At 40.6% G+C, this 16,875-nt stretch overlaps 2 protein-coding genes across 3 annotated transcripts in view; one reads left to right on the forward strand and one right to left on the reverse strand.

Moving 5' to 3' along the window:
- The window catches only part of fancm (FA complementation group M), a 31,761-nt gene extending 21,732 nt beyond the window's left edge, over positions 1-10,029 (forward strand). For both annotated transcript variants that reach the window (XM_026339087.1, XM_026339088.1), the window contains exons 14-24: positions 4,061-6,068; positions 6,158-6,246; positions 6,440-6,508; positions 6,670-6,789; positions 7,065-7,230; positions 7,358-7,464; positions 7,558-8,045; positions 8,127-8,220; positions 8,373-8,727; positions 9,022-9,316; positions 9,423-10,029. In XM_026339087.1, the coding sequence (XP_026194872.1) occupies positions 4,061-6,068; positions 6,158-6,246; positions 6,440-6,508; positions 6,670-6,789; positions 7,065-7,230; positions 7,358-7,464; positions 7,558-8,045; positions 8,127-8,220; positions 8,373-8,727; positions 9,022-9,316; positions 9,423-9,552 (3,921 nt within the window). In that variant the 3' untranslated portion in view covers positions 9,553-10,029. The remainder of the gene's footprint in view (positions 1-4,060; positions 6,069-6,157; positions 6,247-6,439; positions 6,509-6,669; positions 6,790-7,064; positions 7,231-7,357; positions 7,465-7,557; positions 8,046-8,126; positions 8,221-8,372; positions 8,728-9,021; positions 9,317-9,422) is intronic.
- Positions 10,030-10,255: 226 nt separating this feature from the next.
- On the reverse strand, positions 10,256-16,824 carry LOC113147830 (mitochondrial basic amino acids transporter). Its single transcript, XM_026339089.1, has 4 exons — positions 16,438-16,824; positions 14,634-14,677; positions 13,406-13,489; positions 10,256-12,803 (listed from the first exon to the last, which is right to left on the reverse strand). The coding sequence occupies exons 1-4, from the start codon at positions 16,469-16,471 to the stop codon at positions 12,039-12,041; spliced, it is 927 nt and encodes a 308-aa protein (XP_026194874.1). The 5' UTR covers positions 16,472-16,824; the 3' UTR covers positions 10,256-12,038.
- Positions 16,825-16,875: the final 51 nt, after the last annotated feature.

Here is a 16,875-nt window from a genome sequence, read left to right on the forward strand (position 1 = left end):
CTTTTAGCTCATAACTCATTTGTTTTTGATGTCCAGTTACCCAGTAGAAGCTTGGTTCAAAGTCTTAGCTGCTTGATGATAGTGATCTGTTTTAAAGAACGATCCAGGCCTCCTCTTCTCACCATCTGCTATTTTACAAGATTCTGCCATCGATAAGAACCCTGAATTTGTGCAACTCCTTGAAACTGGGTCAGAGATTATGGTAAAACTGACTATTGGCTGAAGTAACGAGTGGGGTCTTATTGCCTTTTTTCAGTTTTGGGCCTTGACCATACAAGGAAGGAGAGAATTAGTTCACCTGTAGAAAAAAACAAAAACAGAACAGGATTACAATGCAAAAAAGAAGCAACATGCCAGGGTTGCTGAATTCAGGTCATGAACAATATGCTGTGGAAGACATAAGTGCATAGGCTTGAATTGTTGCCGACAGCCCTGCCAGTTTTACTATAAAGGGTTTACTGTGAATATTTACATGTATATCAAGTCCAAGGCTATTAAAGATTACATCAGTTAAATGTTTCATCAAGTAATGCCTGCAGGACCACAGATTTATTCATGTGATCCAACTTGGGTCAAGACATACTGTAAACTCAGACAGTTCACATTGTCTTTGCCTTTGCTATCTGGCAAGTTAGTTTAATCATAAATCATGCTCCCTAATCTGGCAGTCTACAGAGCATAACATACAAATTACACATACTCATTTAAGAGTGTTCTATCATTTGAAGAAAATAGCAATAAATATGTTACAATCAGTAATAATGTGTTTAATAGGTTCATTGTTTCCTAACAATTTCTTAAAAGTTTCCTGTGAAAAACAGGTAGTTTGGTGCAAAGAACAGGAAAAACTGAGTCTAAATCCTCAAGCTGTTTAAGTTCATTTAGTTGTATTTGTGGAAGGATCTAATCTGAAAACTCCTTGAAGATGTTTGAGATGTTTGTGATTATGCGTAAAAATATTTGATTATGTTTCAAATAGATATATTCCCATTTGCACACAAGCTCTTTCAGCTACAGTATGTATGTACACTCATTTTTACTCATATAGGGATAACCACGGGTTACTTGCTTGTCTCGTCAATATCAGAGGGGGAACAACAACAACAACAACAATAAATAAATAAATAAAGCACTTAAATGAAAGTCCTAACTTATTTTGCTTGCCCACAAACACTACATCCTCCTGCTGTTAATAGCCTTGCACTCCAGAAGCCATTATCCTTGTTTGAGGAGGTCATTTTCTGTCTGGGTGAGCTCAAAACCAAGCTGTGATTTTCATTGCTGCCTGTTTCTCTGTGATGAGGAAACACAGGGCAGGCAGGCCTCCACTGCTGGGATTATGTAACGATTCTCTGAACTGTTATGTAAGGCAGGAAACTGGAAATAGGTCAGGCTGTGATGACCTACATGTACAGTGAGCACGTACGGGGCTGAGCAGTGGGGAGCTGGAGATCAAAAGACACAAGGCCACAAAAAATAAAAATGGCACTTTAAATTAACTTAATTCATAGACGGTAGTATTTCACAATATCCAATAGTTTTTAGCATTAACCTATATAAGACTGATGTTTTGGGTGTGTTAAGATATACACATATTTAATTTAGTAAAGACTAAGTAACTATACATAAATTGTTGTCTCCTAGAAATGTCTACTAATTAGACGTATGTTGGCAACAATTGCTATAGTTACTATTAAGTTACTAAACCACATTAACGTGTAAATCTCATTTCATTCTTGCTAATTGTTGACATTTCAGCATTATATTTACATGCAATTTAATTTAGTATAAAGCCAGAAACTGCATTTGTTAATGTGGTTTAGTAACTATAGCAATTGTTGCAATTAGTGGACATTTCTGAGAGACCACGGTTTAAACTAGGGCAGCTGGTGTCGGTCAGTGAGCATCTTCCAATTTGAGGACAAAGAAACTACAGGAGTTTTCATCTTGAGCTGTAGCATGTTTGGAAACAAACTCATGCAGATTAATTAATACGGATCATGTGTTCTTTTTGTGGGTCCTTGCGTATTGAATTCTTATCATTATTGTAGCTCAATGAGATAATCAACTGAGAGAAGTTTCCACTTCCTCCTCATGTGGTCTGAACAACGCAAACCCGCCGACCCTACCAGCCCTGGCATCTCTCGCACTCCTCTCCTCTCCTCATCAAGTTTATTTTGGTCTACCACATCTGTACATCCAGAGACTTCTAAATCTAATATTTTTTTAATTGTGTGCCATAGGTTAAGGTTAATCCTGTGTGAAGTTCACTACATTATTTTATTTGTTTTAGCAAGAAAAGGCATTACAACGCACTAAAAACTGCCTGTTCAAATGTTTTTTCAAGGGAGGACCATTACAATAGATTCCCCCAGTGTTTATTGTGACTAAATCCTTGAATGCCTAAAAACCTCTGATCCATTTTCCATCAGGATTGTGGTGTTTAGAGGACGTGCTTTGACCTTAATATTTGTGCAAAGTGGACAGCTATAAGCAAAGCCATGTCTGATGAATACAGGAGTTTTAAGGATTTGTATAAGATGGATTGCCCTAAAAACTTAAAAAGTTTTTGAATAATGCCTTTACAAAACTTCACAATCGTAACTGCAGTACAATGAGAGCATGCTATGTTGTGGTATGTTTGTGTAGAGACCTGCAGTTCATTTCTGCCTGTAGCCGTTTTGATTTGTGGAAGTTAATGAACAAAGGACTCAACAGTAACATTCAAAATCATCATGCACACTCTCATACACAGTTTGTGGAAACCTTTTAGCCTTGATCGTTCAACCCTCCCTCCTCCTCAGTCGGGTGATTTGTGGGGACTGTGTTGAGAGTTTCGTCCAAGTAATTATAAAAAATTTCAGTTGTTCATTAAGACCAATTTCTTTGATTGATATTTGAACTTGTCATACGGAACATGGCATGGCAGGTATTACTAACATTAACCATGGCTCTGTTGTCTTCAGGTGTCTCATTAATTAATCACTATGAGCCACTGTGCACATAAAATAATCATTAAAGAGACAAATGAATCTAGTTTCATCCTTAACATTAACATAGATCTAGCAGATTATTTACAACAAATATTAATTACAGTTGTTATGTTTTTGTTGCACAAAAATGAGCTCAGTGTTTGCCTGCAGGTTTGTTTGTCATATTAAATGTTGAAGGCAGGTGGAAAGCAATAGTTCTTCCACACCAGTTTAAATATGTGGTAAAGATGGCAGATTACACCATCTTTTATAACAAAATGAAAGTGGAAACAAGCACTTTTTCATTTGCGCTATGACAAAGATTATGCTGTTTCCCCATTTTAACAAGACTAGGGGCAGTTTTCTCCCATCCAGACCGTTCCTATTAAATGTAACGCATAAGAGACACACGTTAATGTCTGATTCAGTTTTATTTTCTTTTTGCTGGGCAAAACTAGTATTTTGCTTTCCACACACACTCTTTTCACACACTCGCACTACATTGATCATCTTTTCCTTTTCTGACTTCATTGGGCATATTTGTCCTGCTGGTCACGGGTGCGATGGCACCCTGCCAGCCCAAGCAGGATACCACTCTGGATGAATCACTTCCAGGTCACATGTTCTGACAGGTGCTGGATGGTGTGTGTGTGTGTGTGTGTGTGTGTGTGTGTGTGTGTTTGTGTGTGTGTTTGTGTGTGTGTGTGCGTGCGCGCTTGTACATTAGCTACAATAAAAAAGAGATGGAGCCTTGTTTTGGAAGCTTTATTGTGGTATTGTTTGAGTGTCATTGCCACAGGATGCTTCCGTGTTTGTCTTCTTCAATTCTGTAGAAAAATTAGTTTAGAAAATGTCACATCACATTTTTCTATGTGCATCATGTGTGGCTACAATATGATGTCTCTTCATAGGACATTTCCTGATTAGATTACTGTATAAACATGAATTGATGTGCTATTTGCTTGATGAACTAGCTGCCATAATAACATGGGTTGGCAAGTCCACTGCCCGTTTACAGCTTTCTGACTGTTGTTCTCCCTCACAGGGATAATGTCTTATACAGCTCTTTTTCTTCTGTTTATGCTCAGGGGGAATGTCATTATGAACAGGAGCTCCTTCCTTACCTCCACAAAGTCAATGCTGTTAGCCACGTGAAGAATGTACAGAAAAACAAAATGGGCAAAAAGACCTGCACTAAAAGTATCAACAAGAAACCCAAACGGTCTCGTTTGTCTTTGCCTGATCTAGAAAGCATTGATGAGGAAGCAGAGAGGGATAAAAGAAAAACAATAGGTTTAGTTTCTTCGTCAGCTGTGACGAAACAAAGCCTTCCTGTTGAACATGATTCTGATGGACGTTATGATGACTTCACAGATCAGCCAGGACCTGAGGCCGTTTGTCCTCATGCCTCTAAAAATGACTGTCCAGAAGCTGACATGGACGATGACTGTGTCATTTTTAATGAGGATGTCACAGACCAAACAGTAAGAAGTTTTGTAAATTTAGAAAAGGGTTCACAGTTAATTACAAAAATGAATGATGATGAAGATGTTGAACTTCAAGCCATGTTTTACCTCCCTAAATGGGATTCAGCACCTGCTCCCTCTTCTGCTAAACTTCTCCCACTGAGGGATGAGAGTCTGAAGACCATCCTGGCCAACGTGGCTGAGCTCTTGTCTCGGTCTCCACCACCACTGACCCAAGATTTAGATGTCGACATAGCTACTGCATTGTTTCCTCCCTCCCCTCAGCAGCTTCATCAGCCGTTCCCAGTCAGCTTCACCTTGGATGTAGATGACGATGATAATGAAGTGATGATGAGTGACGCTGGCAGTGCCTCCCCCAGGGCACACTCGTGTGAGCCTCCAGTGGATAAAGAGTGGTGTCGTCGAGAGCCAAAGCCTGTCAGTATAGCCAGTGACAGTCCAACCTGGGATGAGGTTTTCGGGAATGAAGAAGAAAATGGTAATTGTGACATCATGGAAACTGCCAAGGAGACAGAGGATGAAATGCACAGTTACTTCAAGGAGGAACATGCTAGTGAGAAAGCTGAAGAATACAAAGAAATGAAAATGAAAGATGACAGCATGAGCAAGGAAAAAGACAGCTGGGAGGATGTGAAGAAAGAGAAAATGCCAGCCTTGATACATGGGAGTATAAACGATGACAGGACCTGTCAGGGCAGTTCGCGAATGGATGAGAGCATGGATCTGTTTGGGGATGATGAAGCTTTTCTGCAGATGACCATCCCAGACATCTCCACTCCTGGCAGGACATCTGCTTGTGCTAGAGACACTTCTAATAACACAAAAAAGATATCTAACACGCAAACGCATAACTCACCAAACTCATGTGGCAGTAAGCACTCAGACAGCGCACATCGAATAATTACAGTGCAAAGAGAAGATTTAGCACACATGCATCATTTAACCCATACTACACATCCAAAGGTTATAACACAGGATGCAAATGCCCACAGCACGTCAAAACATGATACACACACAGCAGCACAAAGTAAATCTCTAACAGAAGATTTAGTGACAGACAACTTCATTACATCTCAATGTAAAGCTCAACAAAATGACACCTCCAACGACTACTTTTCTGTTAACTTTGACCTTGGCTATTCCCTGGAGGACTCTGAGGATGAAGCAGAAGTAGAAGCTGATTCTGCTCCATATATGTTGACCTCTCCACAGTCTAAGAAGCAGGCTGATTCCTCAGTGTCCCTTCCAGCCATCTCTAACTCTTCCACTCCTTACAACAGCATCCATATACAGAGAATGTCTTTACAGCACAGTAAATCCAAACAGTCGACGCCACAAATGCTGACAGAGCATAGGGAGAGAGAGATGTCCTCTTTTCTGACTTCACCTTTGATGTCAAAAGGTGGTGGACTACCATCTCCAATCCCATCACCCGGAGCTAGGCGGATGCTGTTGCCTGGTCCAGCCTGTCCTCGAACGCCATCTTTACTCTCCACCTTGAAAAGGAGACAAATGGAAAGTCGCACCATCAACGCTGAGAGAAGGTCAGGTGCAGAAAACAAGTCACGTCAGGAATCAATTTGCGTGTCTGACTCACCTCCTCATACAGGTTTGTTTGTTTTGTATTAGCTCACTGTTTGGTCCTAATTTAGTTTGACTACTGAGATTTCCTGCATTTTTCGTGTCTCATCTTTTTAGAGGGTTGTAACAGTGACAGTGAAGATGAAGTTGTGGTTCTTAAAAGAAGACATCAGAACAAGGTCAACCCTTTGTCGTCCCCAGAAGTGGTGAGCAAAAGGCCCGTTGACACTAGCCATTAGACTGCAAATAATTATTATTTTTATCATTTTATTTATCTAACAATTATTTTCTCAATAAATAGATCCGTCAAAATAAATTACAGTTTGTCCTATAAGACAAAGAAAATCCAGAAAATGCACAAAATGCATTTGTAAAATGTAAATGTTTTGTCCCTGCTAGTCCAAGATCTCTAGTGATGTGGATTCTCCAGTGGTAGTGAAAAGGAAACGTGCAGCTGCACTTAATACTGTAAGATTTTCTTTATTAATATGCTGATTTGATTTAAATAATTTCATCCACTTAATTACTCACAAAAATCTAACAAAGCAAATATAATATGCAGCATCATATATCATTATGAGTGTATTTTGACTAATTTTGACTAATTCTCTTTCTCTATTGTTTTAAAGTCAGATGAAACGGAGGTTGAAGCTCTTTCTGATGATGATGATTTCCAGAAATCTGATTTCATATGCAGAACGAAAGCACAGGGAGCTGAGAGGCAACGAGTCCAACAGGGCAAAGCCAAGGTCTGTGCAGCAACAGATGGACAGGATGCTGTGATCTGAATCTGAATGATACTATTTATTCATCATATTTTCATAGGACACAGACACAGCTCTGGTTATCTATTTCTGCCTCTAATAAAAGATAACTTTATATGTTAATAGCATATATTTGCAATTTAATTTTAGCCCAAAAATGACATCTTCCTCCCTACATAGAAATGTCAATGCTATAAATATCTGTTAGTTCACCTTCAGCATTCATCAATCTTGACATTTTCCCATTGTCTCTTTGTCAGCGCACAAAATGTCAAACAGGGCGTCAGTTCCTGGATGAAGAAGCAGAGATGTCGGAGGATGAGGAGGGAGCAGACATGTCATCTGATGAAGAGGATGGAGAAGAGCAAAACCAGTCTCTTGAAGGATTTGTTGTTGACCACACGCACTTATCCCAGGGACTGAATGGTACCGCACCAAGAAATGTGATTGTATTGTATTATTAGCGTGTTTTAAGCAGAGTGTTTCAGTGTTGAAGGAGTCATGCTGTGTGACATTTACACTTGGGCTTCATGTCTGTTCTCCTTCACATCAGACTCAGAGATGCATGGGATTTACCTGAAGTCAGTGAGAAGCCCTGCAGTACAGGGCAAGTTCAAAATGTCCTACAGAAACCATAACAACATGAACATCTTTTCACAGGTATCCTGTAAATTTTATTCTCCGCTTTTTTGTTCTCAGGACCTGCAGGTAAAACTCTCCAAACTAATGCATGTCCCTAACCTTTCTTCCCAGGTTCCTGAGATGGACGAAACGTATGCAGAGGACAGTTTTGTGGTTGGCAGTGAAGAGGAGGAGGTGGAGAGCAGTGAGGAAGAAGCTGAAGACATTGAGCTTGTGCCCGAGGACTCTTATGTGGATGGCAGGAGGCAGTATGCCACTAGACGGCGTGTGCTCCTACATAAAGCAAGAACAGGAGCTAAAACCAGGCCTGAAGCTCCGCCAGAGCAGAGAGCTGGGGTGAAAACCAAGCGCAGCCGAGTCATACGCATTAATGATTCTAGTGAGGAAGAGACAGAGCAAGTTGATAAAGAAAGAAGACACCTTACAGGAGGAGGCGTTGCTGTCCCCTTGCACCCAAAGGTGGTGCAGCCAGAGCCCAGCAGTTTTCAGCAGCAGCAGCAGAAAGCCTCCTACTCATCGTCCTGTACCATAGCATCCAAGGTCTCGTTGTTGAGTAAAGCACAAAAGAGCTCAGTGACTGAAAAACAGCTAAATGAGAGGTAAAGGAATTCTATATCTCTAAATTGTTGCAAATTGTTAATAGTTGCACACATTTAAAAATACTTATTTCTCTTCTGCAGGTGTCGCCAGAGGTTAGAGAACCAACATCTCCTCTCTGACGAGCTAGACTTTGTGGAGCCAGAGTTACTGTTATCCTCCAAGAAACAAACCCAGGTAAAACCAAACTGTGTAGGACTATACAGCATGTGTGAAAGTAAGAAGCAGGTCATAGGCACAAACTGTACTGATTTGTTTAACCAGATAGAATGCATTTACTCTAAAACTAATTTTGTGATCACGTTAGAATTTGTTTTTCTGTTGTCCAGGCACCCCCTGCTACCATCTCAGTGCCTCAGCCCCAGACGTCTATCAGACAAGATGTGTCAGTCACTGAGTCCCCCGCTCCACCGGGGTCCGTTTGCATTCTAGTGGACACTCGCTGCATCAGTAGCGGAGTGGAGCTGATGACCTGCCTGCGACAGCGACACAGAGCTACTGTCCATGTCTGCTCACTGGACGGCAGCTACTTCATCGTCAGCAACCGCATGGCGGTGGAGAGGCACAGCCAATCAGATTTGGCTGCAATACAGAACCGGAAGCGACTGGCTGAAAGGGTGAACAGCTTACAGGGATTGTTTGAGCGCATTTGTTTGATTGTGGAGAAGGACCGAACCAAGCCAGGTCAGTTGGTGCCCTGATTTAATAATTTAATACCAAGCCACATTATTTAAACCATGGGACTTGCTCTAGCTAGTAGGTAGAACTACAGTACACATTCCTCAGTAGTTTAAATTACACATTTCCAAATCAGTACTGAGAAAGTGAAAGTTAGTATCTACAGGTTTCAAAGTATAATAAGGTGACGCATTAAGCAGGTTGTGACCTTTTGAGCAAGCTTATTATTTGTCTCATGTCTTCAGCAAAAAAAAAAACAGTGGAGATTTTTGTTATTAATCATAAATGTCACTGTCTTAGGTGAGACATCACGCCCATTTCAGCGGACACGTTACTATGACAGCACGTTAGCGGGCCTGGTGCGCACTGGGGTACGCTTGCTGTGGAGCCATAGCACTGAAGAGAGTGCCGGCTTACTGGCAGACCTGGCACGGCTAGAGCACCGTAAAGGTCAGGGCATCGCTGTACCACTTGAGGTTAAAGGGCAGCACATGCAGCAGGCTCTGCAGATGTACTTGAGTCTGCCTTCTGTCAACTACGTCCATGCTCTCAACATGAGCCAGAATTTCAGGTCAATCGCCCATCTCATAAACAGGTATGTATGCAGGATGTTGTAGAAAACAAGAGACAAAAACGTGATACTTTCCTTGTCCTGACGTACAGAACAGCGTTTCTTCTTACCTACTATTTTCTTCCTGCAGCTCCATTGAAGACATTGAGAAAGGAGGCTGCATGAGTCGATCCAGAGCTGAGGCGATCTACCGCTTCCTACGCTATTCTTGTGACTCCTTCCTCATGAACACATCAAAAACAGGAAAAATCTGTCAGTAGCCTGGGAAAGTAACACTACAAAAAGAAAAAGGTAAAGCTACTGGGTCTTTTTGGTCTCACAAGGCACCAGAAGATGCCATTTACTGTGTAAACTATATACTGTGCTATGTACAGTATCTGCTCTGTATGATGCTTTATCTAAATGAGAGAAAACCCTCAGGATATTGTTTCAGTATTCTTGCAACAGGTTGAAGTAAAACCACCACTCAACATAATTTGTATGTTATGGAATACTAAAGGTTTATTGACCAAACATACTATTTGTTTTATGCATTTCTTTTCTATCATTTGAATAGGAAGTATTTCCATTAATACTCATGATCTGCCACTGTTGGCATCAACACTGTGACCATAAGAAATCAATATTTGATTACCACTTGAATAACTTATTATTAGAATAATGCATATTTATTTACAGCTGGACTCTGAAATGATAAACTATGTCAAATGTCTATAATAAACAGTTTTTGTACATGGCTATCAACAAGTTTGTGTTCCAAGGCAAGAGGTCAGTAACATCCAAGTAACCACTGGAGGTCAGCCTGTCGTCTCTTTAAATGGAAAATGCAGCTTGATTTTAAGTTTCTGGATTCACAATGTTTGCTTAGGTGCTGTGGGTGAGGTTGACAAACTGTCAAAACTGAGACTAATACAGAGGTAATGTATGTTTGCGCACAGACCCATACCTTTCAGAAAATTAAGATTTTTTTTTTTTATTTCACCATTTTCTCAAGAAATACATAGTGTGCATGCTGCTTTGGTTCAACATTTGCTGTTCAAAGCACCCCTTTTACAAAGATATCAGCAATCATGCGTCATACATTGGTATAGTCAAACTAAAACCTAGACAGATGCAGATCTGTAGTTTTACTGTATTTCTCTAAAGAACAGAAAAATACATGATTGTAAATATAGTAAATCTAAAAAGATTTCACACCTTAGTACATGAGAACAGAGAAAATATATATACATATCATTGTTTCTTTAGACAGCAACACTGCTGTCTCTGACATTGACAAGAACAGTAACAGCATCAGCAGTTTATAACTGCAGATGGAGGCATGAAGATGTGTACTTTTGCTGTAGGCAGAGCGCACACAGCGTGTGTTTGCGATTGATGTGTCATAGTTTACAGTTCATACCTGTGTAAGTGTTTTCAGCTGCAAAATGTTGTTAAGACAAAACTACTTGCAGAATTGAACTTTATATGTAGATCTTAGTGAAACCTGTTTTTCCCCCCTGCAGAACAGTAAACGGTAGGCCAGTGAGTAATTCAGCAGAAATATCAGGTTATTTTTTCTAATTTAAGTTGTACAATTGTACTTACACTACCTGTAAAAATATAATGGCTCATAGATATGCATGTTTGTGTGCTCAAAACTGGTCTGACAGCACCTCCTTGTGGACAAAAATGGAGTCTGCTAAACATGGTGCAAGAGGTTGAAAAATACAGCTTTGAAACTGATAATTTTTTCTAAACAGAAAAAAAAATCTGTTGCAAATAGTTAAACACAATGTGTTTTAGTCATGTACAAGTTTAAAAATACCATAAGGTGCTTTCTTTGGACATTATTTGATGTCCAGAACCAAAAAACAACAAGATAAACCAAAAACATCAGATTATTAAATCTGAGTCTAATATTTATACTATGCCCTCCAGGTTGTAATTAAAGTGGATAAAACAAAACAAAAACAGAAGTAGTTAAAAGTTTGATTTAAGTTTACCTCACAGTAGCAGTGATATGGATAAACCTATGACGTTTCATAGGATAGAACCTACATACACTGTAACATCAGAAAATGAAAACAACCATATTAACATAAATGTACACTCTCACTAGTTTATTAGGTACACCATGCTAAAACTAATACAACAGTTTTGCAATAAATCCTTCCTCAAGAAGGCTGTAATGTCCAAACAGTTAAAATGGGTGTTGATTCAACTGTATTATCATTTTGGAGACACCTGTGTGGTGCTGACTGAAGTTTCCAAAAGGAAGATTACAAGCATATACTTTTTACACAACTTTGATTACTCTGTAATCAGTAACTGTGAATGAACACTCCACAGGCTTAGGCATGACTAGTAGTGGAGGCCAGTTGGTAACACGAATTCCAAATATTCTCCATTATAAAGTTGAACACAACATTAAACACTCAATTTTAGGGACATCCGTAACAGTCACTGTACATTACAGCAACTTAACCTGTAACCATTAAGTTTCCTAACTTACCCTAAAACTCAATGTACAGAAAACTAAGGATGTTTTAAAAACAGGGCATATTTACAAATGTAACATCTTAAAATATATATATATATATATATTATTTAAATACTACTTGTGGTCACTTGGCTGAAGCTCTGTGTACAGATGCTTACTGAGGACACCCATCAACAGATCACGGGGCCGCAAGAAGCTGCAAATTCCATCTACAGGAGACAGATTTGCTGATCACTGTGGTAATGCTCATTGTTGCACTATAGCTCACATGCTGGTTGGCTGTGTCTGCAGAGACTGCAGCTGGATGGACTGTGGCTCAGAGCCCTGAATGCTGCACTCTTCTCCCTCACGCATGTACATTAAAAATAGGGTCACGGTGGCAAATGTGGTTGCATTCACTGGAAATGCACGGAGCAAGGTGGATGTGAGTCCACGAGTGAACACCCTCCACCCCTCCTTCTGTAAGCTCTTTCTGACACAGTCCATGATGCCGTTATACTGGTTGACACCGCCGAGTCCGTCCGCCTGCAGACGCGATTTGATCACATCCACAGGATAGGTGGAGAGCCAGGAAGCAATGCCTGACATCCCACCAGCAAACAACAGCTTTGGGATCATGTACGGGTCTTCAGGCTCACACCCAAGTGAACGCGTCAACGTGTCGTAGGCAAGGAAGTAAACACCAAAACCAGGCGTCTCCCTCAGCAGTGTGGTCACCATGCCACGGTTGATGCCTCGGATGCCTTCTTTCTTGTAGATTCTCACCAGACAGTCCAGGGAGTTCTTATACATCTTTCTCTTAGACTTCTTCTCTCCAGTACCTTGCATCTGCATGCGTGTCTTGGCCAGCTCCATTGGGCAACAGATGACACACTGGATGGCTCCAGCAGACGCTCCAGCCAGGAACTGGTTGAGAGGTGTGTCGCGGCCAAGCATGCGCATGGTGTTGCCCTGTACACCAAAAACTATGGCATTGATGAAGGTCAGCCCCATCATTGGGGAGCCGATGCCTTTGTACAGACCTAGACCCTACAGACAAAGACAAATGACCGAGATCACTGTAGGAACAAATTAGTAACTAATAAAGTTAAATAAATTTTTTGTGTATAATAAGTAAGCTTTTATATGAACTGAAGTCCCTGTAGTTAGAGGTGGTTACTGGCTAGTCCAGACGTACGGAAAAGCACCAGAATGTTACTGGTATACAAGTATACCAACAACTACAACTGAACATACCATCCAATTAATAATTTTAACATGTGCATCCACATTTGTTGCCATTTTATTGTGGCAGGAATACAGCCCAATTCCTCGAAATGCAACAGCCAAAAGAAATTCAAGCACATGCCACTTACTGTAGCTCAAATGGCACGATGTCACAAAGCTTTATTTAGACCATGCAGAAATAAGGTTCTCACTGTCCCTGGCTAACCCACACAACCTCCCCCTTCTACCTCAACACCCATGTTAGGAATATGCAAGCTGACAGCACTGTAACTGGACACTCTGATTAGTGTACAGACCATTCTGCATTGGCACAGTAAGCACATATGATGGCAGCGACACAGTTTCAAACATGTGATGTAAAGCAGTAAAACATTCAGAGGGATTCACAAAAAGCACAAACTTACAGACTCCTGGCGTATGATTGACTGGAAGCAGTGATATGTCCCACGGTACAAAGGTTTGTCCACATTTTGAACTTGAAGCCGCACCTGTGGATGACAGCCCTCACGTTTGAGTCACACAAAAGAGTAATAACTATAAACTGCATATTGTAATACATGTTTAAAGGGAAATTGTTTCTTTCAGCAGACAAAAAAAAAGCAACATGTGGGAGACAAAAGAAAACAAACAACAACAAAAAAAATAAACTATTAACCGAGAATAAAAAATAAATAAAAGGTAAAAATGTCTTCTGTGTTCTATATTTCTTTAGCTCAAGACAAGACATTGGGTGAGATGAAGAAAGACCTTGACCATACTTACAAGGCCACATTTCCGTGGAGAGGTTGTTATTTCTCTCTCTCATCTACAACACAGTGACACTGCTGCTGTTAAAGACAGCCTCCCCGAGCCCCCCAGCAGACACCGGCTCAGGGAGAAATGACATTGAAAGCATGGTACACAACCAAACCATTTACCATCTCTGTATGCCTCTAAAGTGGATGCTGCAAATGTACACACAATTGTATGCCATATATAAAATCTCCTTACCCTTTTAATAACAAAAGTGAATGATTTATGAGAACAAACTGAACGCAGTATTAGTTAATGGACTCAAGTAGAATCCTTGAATATCCCAGTTAATTGACAGAAAGTAAAGTATAGTCCGTGTAATGGCTGTACTGGTATTAGGGTTTACCACCGTTAGTTAACTTTCTTGACAACTTTACTCAAATGTAAAAAGGAAGCGAGGGCACGCAACTTAAATGAGAAAAAAGTAAACATATAAAGTGACTATGAACTGAGATAATTCTGCTAACTTGTTCTGTGGTGCACAATAATATACAGAAGCAAAAGCTGTTTTAATCCAATTATGAATATAAAGTGCGCGTTACAAACATTAATATTTAAAAGGTTTCAAAACATAAATGACTGGTAAAAAGTAAAGAAATAGACAACATAAAATTCAATCTAAAATTATACTTGGAACAATTCAACAAATACATATTGGTATATTATTACTACACTAATCTGAGGTCCTTTTCCTATTAATTATCTGATTGTGTAACTTAATTCATGTCATTTGGATTCAGACTAGGGCTGCCAACTGAGTGTCTTACAACATTTTAACAGCTGGAATTGTGTCATTGCCTAACATGGGTAAAAAGTGGAGAGGATGAAACAGACACCCACCTTAACAGTGTCAAACGGATGCCCAACCAAAACACCAGCAGCACCTGAAAAATAAGACATGACGCATAATCTTATTTAAAAGCATTACGGGGACGCAGACTTTCAAAGCAAGTTTTCAGGAAAGAAATTGGCTTATGATCAAGTGGCTCATCTAACAGCAGCAAACAGCCCGCCCATCGCGAGACTGACTGAAGTTATCAGTGGGTCAGTGCACTGTTGAGTGACGAAAGCTTGACAGAGCCCTGTCCTTGACTTATATCCATGAGTTGAAATCCCATGAAACAGGATCTTCTCACAGTGCCATATTAGGACCTAGAGTATTTGCCCCGAACGTGCTCTATTGTACACAGAGAGTATATTAGTGTTAATAAGACAGATTCTGGTGGATGTTTATGTTTGTGGGAGACTGATAAACCATTTCATTTTAGTTTTGTATTATTTCTTATCCTCCACCTACATTTGTTTGCAATTGCATACATGAGCTGACAACATATGCGCACACACGACTCTGCAGGCTTTAACTGATTAACTAGAAACCTGGTATTTCAGTAGAGGCGGGATACTTGCAGGATTATGTTTTATTCCCTCATTTCAAAGGTAGCACACTACATTACATTACATGGGAATCAGTTTCAGTAGTTTTAGGGAAACATACTTGATACAATGCTGGGCACATATCAGGCTATACTGCTGTGTGCATGTTATCTAATAGTGTATTACTGCACAGTATCAGTCTGATGCATTGAATCCCAAAACTGAGAGTCTTCAGCATGTTAAATGAAGATCTCTCTTCTCTCAGACCGACTCTTTGTCTGGGCTCTTTTAAACTTGTGTCACGTCAGAGCCTGTGCTCTAAAGTGAGACTATCTGAGGTCCTTGAAGTGCTTGAGTTTGGGAAGACCTGGCCTTGGGCAAAGACAAAACAGCTGACAAGGTTCACAGGTTTATACTGGTGACACAAGTGGGAATAAGAAGAATAATTAGGAATCTTTCAAAGCAGAGGGTTATTATAATCTGAGGAGCATCGATATATGATATAATGGTATTGTTTTGTCTCTGTAAGAACATTTTCTATCACTCTGGGGGCAGGAGGGTGCGGGACTATATCTCAGATGAAACTAATTTTGCCTTTCATGAATGACAATAGACCTCACCCACCACTCCCTAGATGCCAGATCACTTTACAAACTTCACCTTACATCTGGGATTTACATATTATTTCAAAATACGGCTAGGACTGTGTGTTTTTTGTGGTCTCCCCTGCTCATCTTGTTTGTTTATGTCGTTTCTCAGACGTGTCGTGTGCAGCTGCAGAGACCTGGAAAGAGTTTCGACAGAGGGCTCAAAAATTATATTACAGCAGTTCATGGGACTGATGCAGCCCCCCAATAGTTCAGAAAGGTGACTGAGGAAATCTGGATTTAATATGCAGCAATAAACAACTATTTTTCAACCGAATGTGCTGTAAAACAACTTGTCAACAACCTGCAATAGTTGGTGCTAAGTCAAAAAAGATAACAGCTGCCCTACCTGTCGCTGATTTACCCACAGAAATAATGTTGTAAACACAACAGAACCACTGGTTCTCAGTGTTGGGGACTATTTAAAGCCTTTATGGTCGGACTTTTGTTAAAGATACATATTTAAGGAGTCCCACATATCATCAGTCTCTTTCTAAACCTGCTTCCAGTCCAGTGCCTGACGATGAAAAGACAGAAAGGTTGCTAAAGCTAATGCTAATAGTTAGCTAGCACTTGTTAACCCGGCTAGCGCGGCTAGCTAACACCGCTGCAGGTTCACTTACCTCCTGCACAGCCCGCAGCAAAGTCCAGCGCCATCCCCTCTCAGAAGCAGCTTTGAAGGTTGAAATTTGTCAAGCTAACTCAAAGACTGACAAACCCAACGTTAAAGCAACAAGTTTAGCCCGTGCAGCCGTGCAGCCGTGTTCTCGGTTTCGGATGCTGATCTCCGGCTAAAGACGATCACACGAACCGTGAGCGGCGGGTTCTGCTGATGTGTCCTCGGCCTCGCTACTAGACGAAGCTCTCGCTGCCAAATCCTTTCTATTTCTGTACAGCAGGAGGAGGCGAGGGCTCGCAGTAGACATGAAACGTGTTTGCCCCTTTTAAAGAAGCCCAATCGGATTACTTGGATGTGGACAACTCCCCTTGCGGCCCCTCTACGCCCCCACGCCGATTGGCTGCGGCCAGAGGAGAGTTTGCAACTGTTGCCGCAGAACCAC

Source organism: Anabas testudineus, chromosome 22, assembly GCF_900324465.2.
Source record: "Anabas testudineus chromosome 22, fAnaTes1.2, whole genome shotgun sequence".
NCBI classification, from domain to species: domain Eukaryota; kingdom Metazoa; phylum Chordata; class Actinopteri; order Anabantiformes; family Anabantidae; genus Anabas; species Anabas testudineus.